Genomic DNA, 15,608 nt, shown 5'->3' on the forward strand with positions numbered 1-15,608 from the left:
GCATTAGTCACATATGTGATTTGATTAAATGTAATACAATAACAAAAATGAGAAATGAAAGTTTGATAAAAGCTGTCCTTTAATATATGGAAAATATTGCAATAAAAGTGAATCTGGTTTTTATTTGTCCTTTAATATATGACACATACACAGTGAGTCACGTTCTACAATAATTGATGGTTTTATCTTGTTAGTAAATATTTCCAATAGTCCTTTATACTATAATTATTAATAATGTGTTGCTATGAAGTAATCCAGTATTTAACACACAGCAGTTTATTCATTAAACTGGGAATTACTGAGAGTTAACAAGAGAATTGCAAATAGGATAAAAATAGCTGAATGGGACAAAAGTCCAGTCTGGTTAAAATCTGCAATTCTCATGTCAGCGATTCAGAACTCCTAGTTTAGTGAGTAAATCCCCGTGTGACATTGACCATCTATAAGCCAATACTAACACATTCTGCATCTAATGGAAGGTTGGGGGTAAATTAATGTCAGAATTGTCACAATAAAGACTACCGTTCACGGAAGGGTTAAGAGGTTCACACACTGGCTACCTGGGATGATAAAACACCTTGTGTTTTAGTACCACCTAGTGGCAGTTAAGAGCACTGCAGCCAATGGAAGGCATGTTCTAAAAGGAATTGTATAGAGAACAATTTAATAAATATAAAATCGAAATATAAAAGTATCGTTACACCATTTATAAATTAATACCGGCAATACTTATTATGGTGTTTGTTCAGTTCTTTAATTCTGTAAATTAAATGTATTGTTCTATTATATATATATATATATATATGTATAGAAACGTGCCCTTTTTAACCCTCTTTTTTTTCTTTATTTTTCCTTTCTTTTTTTATTCACCCTTTTGTTTTTCTTTGTTAAATGTTTCTTGTAAAATAATTTGAAACATTTCTTTAATAAAATTATTTGAAAATAATTCAGTTATTTATAGAATTTTACACAGTGTATGATGCCCCCTTTATTTGAGCGTAGTTTAAAGTGGAGTCTGCTGAAAGTGGACACAAGAATATAATTGTGTTAGTGTTGTCTGTAATAGTACCTTGTTAGTACTGTGATAAAATTATCAGTACTTTGTTAGTATTGTGATAGTACTGTGATAGTATTGTGATAGTACTGTGCTAGTGTTGTGATAGTACTCTGTTAGTAATGTGAAAGGACTGTGTTAGTATTGTGATAGTACTGTGTTAATATTGTGATAGTACTGTGCAAGTATTGTGATTGTACTGTGTTAGTATTGTGATAGTACTCTGTTAGTCATGTGAACGGACTGTGTTAGTATTGTGATAGTACTGTGTTAGTATTGTGATATTATTGTGTTATAATTGTGATAGTACTGTGTTAGTATTGTGAAAGCAGTTTGTTATTATTGTGATAGTAATGTGTTATTATTGTGATAGTACTGTGTTAGTATTGTAATTGTACTGTGTTAATATTGTGATAGTACTGTGTTATTATTGTGATAGTACTGTGTTAGTATTGTAATTGTACTGTGTTAATATTGTGATAGTACTGTGTTATTATTGTGATAGTACTGTGTTAGTATTGTAATTGTACTGTGTTAATATTGTGATAGTACTGTGTTATTATTGTGATAGTACTGTGTTAGTATTGTAAAAGCACTTGGTTAATTTTGTGATAGTTCTGTGTTATTATTGTGATAGTACTGTGTTAGTATTGTGATAGTACTGTGTTAGTATTGTGATTGTACTGTGTTATTATTGTGATAGTACTGTGTTAGTATTGTGATAGTACTGTGTTATTATTGTGATTGGACTGTGTTATTATTGTGATCGTACTGTGTTACTATTGTGATAGCACTGTGTTAGTATTGTGATAGTACTGTGTTATTATTGTGATAGCACTGTGTTAATATTGTGATCGTACTGTGTTATTATTGTGATAGCACTGTGTTAGTATTGTGATAGTACTGTGTTATTATTGTGATAGCACTGTGTTAGTATTGTGTTATTATTGTGAAAGCACTGTGTTATTATTGTGATAGCACTGTGTTAATATTGTGATAGTACTGTGTTATTATTGTGATCGTACTGTGTTATTATTGTGATAGTACTGTGTTATTATTGTGATCGTACTGTGTTATTATTGTGATCGTACTGTGTTATTATTGTGATAGCACTGTGTTATTATTGTGATCGTACTGTTTTAGTATTGTGATAGCACTGTGTTAATATTGTGATAGTACTGTGTTAGTATTGTGATCGTACTGTGTTATTATTGTGATCGTACTGTTTTAGTATTGTGATCGTACTGTGTTATTATTGTGATCGTACTGTGTTATTATTGTGATTGTACTGTTTTAGTATTGTGATAGCACTGTGTTAATATTGGGATAGTAATGTGAGTAATATTGTGATAGTACTGTGTTATTATTGTGATCGTACTGTGTTATTATTGTGATTGTACTGTTTTAGTATTGTGATAGCACTGTGTTAATATTGTGATAGTACTGTGTTAGTATTGTGATAGTACTGTGTTAGTATTGTGATCGTACTGTGTTAGTATTGTGATAGCACTGTGTTATTATTGTGATCGTACTGTGTTATTATTGTGATCGTACTGTGTTAATATTGTGATAGTACTGCGTTAGTATTGTGATAGTACTGTGTTATTATTGTGATAGTACTGTGTTAGTATTGTGATCGTACTGTGTTATTATTGTGATCGTACTGTGTTATTATTGTGATCGTACTGTGTTATTATTGTGATCGTACTGTGTTATTATTGTGATTGTACTGTGTTATTATTGTGATAGCACTGTGTTATTATTGTGATCGTACTGTGTTATTATTGTGATAGCACTGTGTTATTATTGTGATCGTACTGTGTTATTATTGTGATCGTACTGTGTTAATATTGTGATAGTACTGCGTTAGTATTGTGATAGTACTGTGTTATTATTGTGATAGTACTGTGTTAGTATTGTGATCGTACTGTGTTATTATTGTGATCGTACTGTGTTATTATTGTGATCGTACTGTGTTATTATTGTGATTGTACTGTTTTAGTATTGTGATAGCACTGTGTTAATATTGGGATAGTAATGTGAGTAATATTGTGATAGTACTGTGTTATTATTGTGATCGTACTGTGTTATTATTGTGTTTTTATTGAGGAATGCAAAACATAATACAATGTAAATCAGAGAAATACAGAAATATCAGCAAGTTTGAGATACAGAACTAGGGCGATACAGTAACATATAGCTCTGGGTCAGTGCACCAGCTCAATATATCGACTACTTCCAAGCTCAAAAACATGATCAGGATAATGGAAAAAATACATTGTATTAAAAAAAAAGAGTTTAGTTAATATCATGATAACGTATGTAACAGGTGATACAAAATATAAAACCAGTTTTACTAATTATGTGATAAATTATTAACTAATTAAAGATAACTATTTGTTTATTCTTACGTTTTGCTTCTCTTTGTTGTGTAATCCTAGAGAGCCTTCCATTTCATTATTTTAATTTATTATAAAATGAGTATATATATGGATATAGGTGGGGTGGGAGGGTGTGATGTTTAGTTAACAGGAAGTAAAGAAGGTTGCGAGGAAGTAACGGTGGTTGTATATCTATTATTGGGGGGTTACTTATGTAGCTTTTGGGGAGGTGGGGTGCAGCTGGACCAGTTTATATAAGAGCAGTTGTAAGATAGTACAATATGTCTTTTGTTGTCGGTGATAGTGGTGTGTAGAAATATACCCACACATGAGAAGAGTGATCCCAATCTTATTTTAAATGTAGCTACTCCGTCAATTTACAGTAATGTTATTGAGTTGTTATCCTGTGTTGTCCATCGTTCACAGATTCTGTTATGTGTCGTAACTGGGTCACTACGTTTTGGAGTTAGTTCTTCCATATTATAAATGAACCATGCTTTGCGAATCACAAAACTTACAAACGGGACGGGCGCCGGAGAGCCCCTTATAACCAAAATCCTGCAACCTGATGATTTGTGTCTTCGCTGTCATTTTAAACGCCCATAACCATTGCAAATAAAACAAACACACAGCCCTGAGTTCAATGTTCAGTGGGATAGCAGAACAAACGAGTCACAGGAACAAACACCAAATATGGAGTAACGGATACACCGGTGGGGTTTATCCACTGTAAAACGAATCGGAGTGGAATGAAACCGATTTGCCAAATTTGTGCTATTACTACAAATAAATTGGATCATTTTTCAAATCAGTCCTTTTTTGTACTAAATAATATATAATTTCCATTTTAGATTTGGCCTAAAAATTTAAATTTACTTTGAATTCCTGCCAATTCGCACTTAATTGAATAACCTTGCCAAGGATTTTTTTTATTTAAAATCCAAAGTGCGGGAGTAAAAAAATAAATTAAAAAATTATGATTTGCGTCAATGTCCAAGTATTTACAGATGAACTATAAGTAACCAGAAAATAATGGTCACGTATCAAATTTACATATATAAAGTAGGGGTGTCCATCTATCCCTAACCCCCTCTTTACTAGACTACCCCTCTCTCGCTGTACCCTGCACGCTGTAGCTGTCCGAGAGTTATGGGAGATGTAGTCCAAGACTTGGCCATGTTGGACCGTAGCTTGAAGTCTTAGAAGCCTGGCTTGTTGTACGTACAGAGCTGTAGACTCTGTTAGGACTATATAAATAACAGACAAAAATAGCTCTGGCTCTTAAAGGGATCACAGCACCAGCAGGCAGTATGCAAGGTTTTGCAGACTGTTGTATAGGTAACTGTGAAACCTTTCGATGTATCCAACCTCCCCCTCTCCCTCCACTAGCATGTTATCCCTCCCTTAACCTCTGTGATTGATCAACTCTACTTTGTAACCACATGTGTACTTTGCTTTGCTCAGCCTGTCTAGAATATACAAAATTTATCTTAACTACTGGATATAACGAGCTATACTCTTTCTCTTAACCATGGTCCAGTTTCTCCTGTCATTATTGGCATCTACCGTGGCATGGTGTGGGATCTGTGTGGCAGGGAATATCTCGGAGGTAATGTCCCAATTTGTTTTAAATGCATAATTTGTTCTGGTGTTTACTTTTCGAGTACACAGCTAGTAAACTGGAATATGACCCACGGCCTCGCTACTGGGAGACATTCGTGCTGGTCAGGATTCCAAAACAGGACTTAATGCAAGTTAAACATATCACTACTACGAACCATGAATAATCTTTGCAATAGTGTGAGAAACTATACAGGTTATTCACTATAGTGTTAGCTGTCAGAAATTCTAAGTAAATTCGAAGTTCACAGAAAATTCCGATGTGCCTCATTTGTTTTCTTTTTCGTTGGAATTGTTCATTTCAATTTTGGAGACTTAATATTTTTGTAGATGGTGCTGAGTTTTAAAGAAGAACATCTTTGAATACAATTCTCTTCAGAATTGTCATTTTTTTCTAATCTTTATTTTGAGGGACAAACAAAAAAAGCATCTTTATTTTATGTTTTACTCAAAAGCAGTCTCTGTTTGCAATGTTAAAGACAACATTTTTTTTTCTGTGCATATGGAATAACAGACATTGCATGGGGCACCCCAAAGGCAATCCTCATGCTGTTCATACATTAGTTACAATGGGGTATATATTCGTATTTGCACAATTTTGTTTTTAGTTAAGTAATGAAGTCACGTTCTATGAAGATGAGTTACAAAGTGTATAGTTGGGAAATCGGCTATACCATCAGATACATAGCTTGCTAAAACATTGAGTGTATCGGCATTAGTGATTTGTGTTATTAGTGAGTGCCGAAATAAGAAGCATAAACTTTGCCATTAAACTAGTGGCATGCTTGATAACATGGATTAACCATAATAGATGAGCCAAGGAATTACATAGATAGACTATGGTAGAGGCTTCGATTTTAGTAGTGCCTATACAGCATATAAACTAGATGAGGGTGCACAGTTAACAGGCTAGAGCAGGGGTTCTCAACCCAGTCCTCATGACCCCCTACCAGTCCAGGATTTAGGGATTACCTGGGTGTGTCTAAGGTGTTTAGGAAAAAAAACAAAAAAACACCTTAGACTCTCTCTTAGACGCACTCAGTTAATCCCTAAGTCCTGGACTGGTAGGGGGTCCTTGAGGACTAGGTTGAGAACCCCTGGGCTAGAGCATGTTTAGTTACTTAGATCTCATTCTAAGCTATACGAAAAGGTTACTTGTAATGCGCTTGTCATAATACACATACAGAAGGTGGAACATGCTATGTGTTGTACAGGTTAACACGATGAGACATACTTTTAGACTGAGCGGGTAGCTGATCGGCTAGGTATGAGTTAAGCTGACAAAATTGTATTGCGTCTCGCTAGGTTGTTATGTAACATGCATATTAGATCGCATATACTAAACAACAGGTGTATATTCGATTGGGTGAAGCCTGCTGCAGAGGGACAAGATTCAAACTTTAATTAGGGCCCAGTGGGTATGCTCTGAAGTCCATGGTCGCCCTGGGTGAGTCATGTCCCGGATCTAGGGGGCCTTGTTCAGATTCAGTCAACTCCTAGGCTTGGGAACTCACTGGTGTGACTGGAGGACAGTTCCTGGAGGGGGTTAAATGTGGCAACCCTCCAGCCCCAGGCTGTGGGGAGGGCCTGCATCGGTGTCCCAGGGACTCGGGTACTCACAGCTGAGTCCAAGTCCATTCCTGGAGGGATACGGCAGTGTCGCTGGGGTGGTCGCTGCTTGCGGGGAATTTTCTGCCTCCGTGGGTGATGTGTAGGGGGATTACCCCTGGCGGCTCTCAGCCCAGGTGGGCTCAGTGCTGAATTTGTTACTGCTTGGTGAATGTTTGTGCCCGAGGGTGGCGCACGGACCCCCCCTCTGCTCTTCCTCCCTCCACTTTCTCGGCTTTGAGTTACTGCCTTGCTTCGGGCCTCCAGTTGTGCCCAGAAACGGGCAAAGATTGCGTCTAGTCGCTGGTCTAGTGCTGTGCGTCCAGCTGGCGCTTCATGCTGCCTCAGGAGTTCAAGGTTAGGAGACCCGTCCGCCATCTTGAGAGGAGCCTTGTGGTTTGTGTCCCAGTGGAGATTGTCGCGTTAGGTAGGCAGGATACGTGGAGCCGGATCAGCGGGGAGCGGGATAACCCCCACCGGTCCGGGGGGGGGGAGGCTCGGATTGCTTGTTACTGCTGAGGGCAAGGAACCAGGTGAGCGGCCGTCCCACCTCGGTTCGTTCAGACGTAGGCTGCAAGCCTCGGACTGGGCTGTTCAGGATCCGGGGCGCTTATGTTGGGTATCACCGTGTAGTGAGGTGTCCCACGGTCTCAAATATTTCCGTTTGCAGCCTGGATATTGCGGGTAGCAGGGGTTTTTGCCCCAAAATCTGTTGCCAGTCGCGGGAGCTCCAGCCAGGCATGTCTGCTCTGCTCGGTAGATAAGCACCGCCCCCCATAACAGACTAATTTCTAATCAGTAGTTTCATATTTGTGATAGTTATATCATTCTGGCAAAATAATAAAAGTAAAGAAATTTAGATTTTTTATGGAAATAAATTTGTTTTCCAGTTATTCCTGCACAGTTTGCAAGAAGATGAGTTACTGTCATATTTTGGAACAAAGACCATTGCAGGTACGTTTTTGTGGTGGGGGAGTATGTTAGAAGAATCTGTGAAAACAAACTGGCCTTTCAGTGGCGCCCCAGTCGGAGGCTTCCTGATTTCAAATTTAGACTTTAGACCAGAAATAGCTGGGCAGAGCAATTCAACATTTTGGGGTTAAACTGTTCGTTAATGGTTTAACCTCTTGAGGAAAGCTGGCTCACAGGTTCCTCCTCGCACCATAACACCTTTATTACAATGAAGTTTTGATGGTGCCCAGAGTGTTCCTTTAATTTATCCAAAGTCATAGTGAAAAATAAAAGCAGAGAATATGTAGACAATGATCCTACGCATTTCATAATGTCTTTTGGGGGATTTTTCTATTTTTGTCGACATCTTACAATTCAGAGCATTAAAATTAAGCTCTATATGCAACGCACTTTGCTAACGTGATGTTATTTGTTGCTTTTCTTCAGTGAAAAAGAATGTATTTACCCTACGCATTTCATGGTCTTTAAATACTTTGCAACCTTACATATGTAAGATCTGAGCATTTAGTCTACAGGACGTGACGTTCCACCCGTGTTATAATCATTTTATATTTTTTATTCCAGGACTTTACATTTTTGGTTTAAAACCCAGGCATTTTTTTTTTAAATACTGCTTGGATAGCAAAATATTTGAATTACTGTTATATCAAACGTAAACAGACGTTCAAATTAGTGGCAATATCAGGGCAAAAATCGATTATCCTTGTGTTGTCCGCAGAATCTGATATTGACATTATCAATCTTACGTGTTCTTGTGATAACCTTGAGATGCTCTGGTCATGCTCGGTCAAAACCTGCACCTTAAAACAAAATGAAGAAACCTATAAATTCAGATTTATAGACGCTCAGAGACCGGTCACTACAGAGCGTGTTCTCAATTCAACTGCGCACTCTCTGAAGAATTTCCCAGAAGGCTGTGGGGCACCTGGCATCATATTGCACCCAGCAAGGGCGAGTTCCATCATCAGTTATTGCGAAGGAGAGTTGGTGAGCCCTATTCCCACTGAGCTTACAATCTATTTAGAGAAAACAAAATACACAATGGGAATTTAACTGACATTAATTAATATAATTATGTTATTTTCATTATTTATAATAGCCAAATATTTTTTATAATGATGTACTCTTGGAGTGGGTTTGCAGATCAGCCATTGACCTTTCAGTCTTGAAATGTCTTATTAGCTACAGTATTGCATAAATAAATTAGACGTGTTATACACCCTATAAATAAAACGGAACAGCATTGTTCAAATCTGTAAAAACCTCTGTGGGTCAGCGTCCTATCCAATTTCAGGGTGTATTTGGCATGTTAAAGGGATACTCGCACCAAAACAATACAGATCTACAAAAATTACATCTTCAGAAATGAAGTGCTCTTTAAAAAAAACTATAATATAATTGGCAAAAGCTAGTGCTATACAGCCTGGGAGAAATAAAAAAAAATAGGTTGAGGGTAATTCCACTGAAATGATGAAGAATTTTGGCAAACAAACTGAGCTGTACAGACATATTGTTATTAGCAGGGGGGGGTAAGCTGGAATCCTGAAAGACGCTGTTATCGATGATGAAATCATGTATTCGCTGTCAGTGATTCACTAAATCTGTGTTTCACAATATACGAAAGGGACAGACAGAAATTGCCACATGTTTGTTGTGCTTTTCTGGCATAAAAAATAAAAACAATACTAACTGATTTTTCTTTTTTTTAAATCCTGCCCGTGGCACACTATTGCTGTATTCACTGTTGGTCAGCGTGGATTTGTCATCGTGGCTGGGGAGCAGCTATTTATACAGCCGGTGAAAAAAAACCATTTAATGTCCCTGAAAGAAAATAAATTGTCAAATCCTCATCTTCTGTATCGAGCAGGATTTTCATTATCTGCGAATATCGGTAAGAAAACAGATTTTTTTTGTTTTTTCCCACCAGTATCAGCACATGCATACAGTATATATAATGTAAATACAGATTGCAAGCTCTTTAGACTAGATAATATAATAGAAAAATATTTACTGAATGCTTTTTAATCCTCTTTTGCCTAGAGACGCAATCTTAAACTTAGCCTTCTCCCACACACTACAGCAACGTTTGTAGGTCAAACTTTATGCCTACATTGCAGGGAACATTCAATGCTCCATATAGTGTACACTGTTCACAACACTAAAACCACATGCCTAATATCGTGTAGGTCACACCCATGCTGCCAAAACAGATCTAATGCTTCAAGGCATGGACTCCACAAGCCCTCTAAATCAGGCCACTACAATTTTCTTTTTAGTGAACAAAATCCTGGTTATACATCAAATCTACCCTTGTGTGTTAGAATTTGCTATAACATTATTTGTTTTATCTATCTTGTGGCTCTTTATCTGCTTTCCATATTTCTGACAAAGGCATCCACAGGACTTGCGTTTTCGCAGACTGCGCCGGTTTTCCACGCAGTGTGTATTTTAAGCCTATCTGTCTATTTTTTTTTTTTAATTGCAGTGTCATCTCCCACCCCTGACTTTCACTCAATAAAAAAACGCTCACCAGCCGACGTGAAGCACTTGGAGCTGTTAGTGGTCGTAGGTCACGACGTATTCCAGATCCACCAGGAGGACACAGAGCGATACATTCTCACCAACCTTAACATTGTAGGTAAAAGAAGTAATTAGTTCTAATAGCCGTGACTGCCACTCAGGGTATGATAGTCAAGCCATGTCGTTCATCTAAATTTTCCTTCTTAAAGGGTTTTACTCCATATACCATGACCGCCGCATGGAGTTGAAGTGATTATGGTCCCTGGAGTCTTTATGCGTAGTGGTTCGCTATGAAATTGCAGGGAGAACAAATTTTTTTTCCTAGAGATAGAAAATATTTTTGATTTCTCTCCCCACCCTCCCGCCCAAGTTACATAAAGATTCTTGCCAGGCAGGTGACTCTTCTTACAGATGTTGTAAATTACTAGGGACATGCCTGCGGGGGCCCAGAATCCTCCATCTCTCATAAACTAGTATAGTAAATCACCTTGTGAGATACTAAACAATGCTTTATCAGTAAATATATTTTATACGAGAAGTCTCGGTCAGCACTTAGAGTAAGAATGGAAAAACAAGGTTACGCAGTTTACATTAGTTTGGACTTTGACTTTCTCATGTAAACAATGTATTTAAACAAACAAACAAACAAAAAATTCTCCCTGTTTTCCTTTAAGGTATGTTTTAAATTTTTACAATCATTGGTTATTCACCTGCTCCTGTTACCTTTTTGCATTGTGTTTTTCAGGGTTCAGAGCTGTTAAGAGATGTGTCGCTTGGAGCTGCATTCCGCGTTCATCTTGTGAAAATGATCATCCTGACGGAACCGGAGGTAAAGCTTTTGAAGGGTTACTCCAACCACCAAAACCACTTCAATGACAGGCTGTAGGAACTACCAAATCAATAAACATTAGGCAGAATAGACTACTATCTCCATGTAAAATGGATTGCTAGCTTTTAGGGACAGAGTGCAATTTATAAAATTAGCGTGTGTGTCTGGAAGAACGGGGGGTTTTGGTTGGTCAATCACTATTTCTTAATTTTCACTGTGTTTCTTTCTTTGCGTCTGGAAGTGGGATTACAAACCACACAGTGATTTTATTGATAGCAGTGACTATACTTACATACACATTCACCCATAAAGGGTTATTTGCGAAAATAAAAATTCTAAGTAATTTCAATTTTATGGTTAAAATAGCCGAAATTTCATAATTCTCCAAATCAGCTATGCTATCGGTTCAACTACTCTGAGCTTAAAACTAAAATTCTTACTGGATTCTCACTTTTGGAATTAAACCTGATATCATTTAATTGTATCTGTGGCAGAACCACTGCCTAGTTCCTTCCTTATTGTTTGTGTTCCCCTGTAACTTCTGTATACTGTGCTTCACTTCCTGTTAGGGAGAGCTCCCACGAAAGAAACTCATTCGTCTCCCGAACAGGGACCACCACCATATCCCATTTAAAACACTGGTTTGAATATTCAATTAGAATGTTCTCACATCGCTCGTCTGTGCAAATCCGCAAGACAAACAATTAATGAGTGCTTCCCTGGGTGGCCGCTACAGTACAAACAGCCAGGAGGAGCGTTCGTGGATTGTTTCCCGACTAGTTCCCCTCCCCAGTGCCCCATTAGAACTTTCCCACCAATTAATCTGAACGCTCGCACTTGCAACATAAGTGTGAAACCGCAAAGTTCGCACTGGCAACATAGTGTGAAACCGCAAGGGAAGTAATTAATGGGTGGTCCCCTGGGTGGCCGCCCTTTCGTATAGACGAACGCCAACCAGGGGGAACATTTGTACCCCGAAAGGAGACACTTCCCTTGCAAGTTTCAGCACCGGAGCTTTGCGAACGAAGAGTGGTCAGGTAAAGTGCCTTGGTGGGAAGGCTTTTGTAGCACTTGCTACTTTGGCGGGCTTTTCTGTGCCTGGGAGACAAAGGAACAGTTTATTTCCCCGTGCCTTGGCTCCCCGACACAGAGGATCCTGGGTTGATGACCCCCTGTCTGATAGGGTGGGAGACCCCTTGGATGTGTGGCGGTCTTTCTGTACCTGGGAGACAAACGGACAATGACCTCCTTTCCCGTGCTTTGGCTCCCAGGTGCAGAGGCTCCTGGGATATGACCCCTGTTGGTTTAAGAGGAAAACCCCTTGCACGGGGACATTGTAGCGGTACTTACCTTATCCGGGGGCCGGACGCGGTCCTCTCTTCAAGCCGCGCGCGGTCCTGCGGCTGCACGAGCCGCGCGCGGCTCGTCCGACTGTTCTGACAGGAAGGCGGGCAGTGACCGCGAGAAGCGGTCACGTGTCCCGCCTGCAGCTAAGAGCGCGCCGCGAATCTCGGGCGCGCTCTTAAAGAGACAGTGGGAGCCTAAATTGCAAAAAGGCTCCCATTGGCTCCTGTCATGCCAATCACCCCATACACTTACCTGTTGGGGGAGTGGAAGTGACAGGAGCCAATCACATTAGTTTGAAGGCTACTTATACTTACCCTTTTCCCTTAGTTCCTTGCCCTATCGTGGTTTCTGCTACAGTTCCCTTTAGTGCTTGTTGTGTTCAGTTGTGTTTCTCCGTATTTGACCTTGGCTTTGTATTCTGACTTCGTTTTCGCTTTATCCTTTTCTGTACTGTTTGCCGGCTTGCTGATTCCTGTGTACCAGTCCCCGGCTAGTTTTCGTTTACGCTGTCTCTTTGTGCCCTTGACCTCGGATCGTTCCTGACTCTGTCTTATCCTATTACGTCGAGTCCGGCCACTCTAAGGTCCGGTAGACGTATCTCTCCTCTGTACTGTCTTCTGTTAGGCTGGATCCTGCGTGTAGGGGTATATACTCGTTACATTACGATAGGGCCATGGACCCCGCAGATTTAGCTCAACAGATGGCGACCCATGAGGCTAGATTTGTAGAGCAGGATCACCGTATGGATCAAATAGCTCAGGCTCTCCAGACGCTCTTAGCTAGAACCATTCCAGCAACCGCACCTAACCCTCCTGCACCCCTGCTTCCTGAAGTATCGACTATGCCTAACGCTACAGCACATTTAACGCCTCCTCCTAGGTATGGAGGGGATTCTAAGACATGCAGAGGGTTCATTAACCAAATAGAGTTTCATTTTGAAATGTATCCACGTTCATTTCCCACAGAGAGGTCTAAAGTTGGGTTCTTTATGCACCAACTTACCGACAAAGCACTTGAATGGGCAAACCCTATTTGGGAGGCTAATGGACCTATGGTGCATAACTTTCACAGTTTCCTAACAGCTTTTCGCAGAACTTTTGATACTATGAAAAGGTCTAAGAATGCCGCTAGAGCATTAATGAGGGTTAAACAGGGTTCTAGGTCTGTGGCTGATTACGCTATACAGTTTCGTACCCTTGCCTCACAGGTCGATTGGACCAATAATGGGTTAACTACGGCCTTCATGGAAGGTTTATCAGACTCTATATTGGATGAGGTAGCAGCTAAGGAGCTTCCTATTGCCTTAGAGGACCTTATTGACTACCTCATCGATATAGATAATAGGATTCGTGACAGGCTCTATACTAAGAACAGGAATAGACGTTTTGTTACACCTATTCAACCCAGAGTTAATATACCGGAGAGTGTTAAAGTACCTGAAGAGGAACCTATGCAATTAGGGGTTGCCAAACTCTCAGATACTGAGAAATTACATAGGAGAAGGGAGGGACTCTGCCTATATTGTGGTAAGAGAGACCATATGGTAAAGGAGTGTCCTCTGCTCCCGGAAAACTCTCGCACCTAAGACCTTATAGGGGACTGGCCTTGGGTGTGATTTCTAAGTCTCCTACTTTGCCTCCTAACCGACTGCTTCTCCCTGTTTCTTTACATATGGGAGAGAGTTGTATAGTTGAAAACATAGACGCCCTGGTTGATTCTGGGGCAGCCGAGAACTTTATAGACTCTGGTTTTGTAAAGAGAAACAATATTCCCATCAGAGAGAAGGAGATACCCTTGGCCGTTGAGGCCATAGATGGTAGACCATTGATATCTCCTGTTGTTACTCACGAGACTGCACCGCTACACATGTACACAGGGGTTCTACACTATGAAACCATTCGGTTCCAGGTCATCACCTCTCCCTCTTCACAGTTGGTGTTAGGGTATCCATGGTTACGTGCCAACCAGTCTCTTGAGCAGTACCTCCGTTGTTTTGTGTCTCACCATCAGGACAATTGGTCTGACCTGCTTCCTTGGGCTGAATTTGCTCGGAATAATGCCACTCATGATTCTTCCGGCAAAAGCCCTTTTTACGTTGTCTATGGCCAGCATCCCGTTGTTCTTCCGGCTGCATTCTCCTCTCAGGGCATGCCAGTTCTGGATGAGCATTTGGCTGGTTTGCGTAATACTTGGGAGCAGGTTCAGCGTTCTTTGGTGGACTCTGCTGCCCGCCAGAAGGCTCAGGCTGACAAGCATCGCAGAGCGGCTCCTTCCTATGTTGTGGGGGACAGGGTTTTGCTTTCCACACGGAATATTCGCCTCCGGGTGCCTTCTATGAAATTGGCTCCCCGCTTCATTGGTCCTTATCGCATTATACATAAGGTTAATCCCGTTTCTTATGCCTTGGGTCTGCCTAAGAATCTGCGTATACCCAATGTATTTCACACCTCTTTGTTGAAGCCTTACGTACACAACCGCTATACCCGGCATACTCCCCCTCCCCCTCCTGTCTCTGTGGAGGGTCATGAGGAGTTCGAAGTATCTGCTGTTATTGACTCTCGTTTTCTTAGGGGTCGGCTTCAGTACTTGGTACATTGGAAGGGTTATGGGCCTGAGGAGCGCAGTTGGATTTCTGCGGATGCTGTTCATGCTCCCCGCCTTGTACGTTCTTTCCATTCGCGTTTTCCTGCCAGGCCTGGTCCTGCCCGCCCGGAGGGCGTGTCCTCAGGGGGGGGTACTGTAGCGGTACTTACCTTATCCGGGGGCCGGACGCGGTCCTCTCTTCAAGCCGCGCGCGGTCCTGCGGCTGCACGAGCCGCGCGCGGCTCGTCCGACTGTTCTGACAGGAAGGCGGGCAGTGACGGCAAGAAGCGGTCACGTGTCCCGCCTGCAGCTAAGAGCGCGCCGCGAATCTCGGGCGCGCTCTTAAAGAGACAGTGGGAGCCTAAATTGCAAAAAGGCTCCCATTGGCTCCTGTCATGCCAATCACCCCATACACTTACCTGTTGGGGGAGTGGAAGTGACAGGAGCCAATCACATTAGTTTGAAGGCTACTTATACTTACCCTTTTCCCTTAGTTCCTTGCCCTATCGTGGTTTCTGCTACAGTTCCCTTTAGTGCTTGTTGTGTTCAGTTGTGTTTCTCCGTATTTGACCTTGGCTTTGTATTCTGACTTCGTTTTCGCTTTATCCTTTTCTGTACTGTTTGCCGGCTTGCTGATTCCTGTGTACCAGTCCCCGGCTAGTTTTCGTTTACGCTGTCTCTTTGTGCCCTTGAC

The 15,608-nt window shown here is 40.8% G+C and overlaps 1 protein-coding gene across 2 annotated transcripts in view; it reads left to right on the top strand.

The window, feature by feature from the left end:
* The first annotated feature begins 4,842 nt into the window (after nucleotides 1–4,842).
* Nucleotides 4,843–15,608, top strand: part of ADAMTS13 (ADAM metallopeptidase with thrombospondin type 1 motif 13) — a 33,639-nt gene continuing 22,873 nt past the window's right edge. Inside the window, exons 1-6 of one of the 2 annotated variants that reach the window (XM_063432891.1) lie at nucleotides 4,843–5,044; nucleotides 7,554–7,617; nucleotides 8,354–8,622; nucleotides 9,388–9,526; nucleotides 10,121–10,269; nucleotides 10,901–10,984. In XM_063432891.1, the coding sequence (XP_063288961.1) occupies nucleotides 4,967–5,044; nucleotides 7,554–7,617; nucleotides 8,354–8,622; nucleotides 9,388–9,526; nucleotides 10,121–10,269; nucleotides 10,901–10,984 (783 nt within the window). In that variant the 5' untranslated portion in view covers nucleotides 4,843–4,966. Of the gene's footprint in view, nucleotides 5,045–7,553; nucleotides 7,618–8,353; nucleotides 8,623–9,387; nucleotides 9,527–10,120; nucleotides 10,274–10,900; nucleotides 10,985–15,608 lie in introns of those variants that run through there. The other variant, XM_063432892.1, reaches the window with a different exon arrangement.

Source organism: Pelobates fuscus, chromosome 9, assembly GCF_036172605.1.
Source record: "Pelobates fuscus isolate aPelFus1 chromosome 9, aPelFus1.pri, whole genome shotgun sequence".
Classification (NCBI taxonomy): Eukaryota; Metazoa; Chordata; class Amphibia; order Anura; family Pelobatidae; genus Pelobates; species Pelobates fuscus.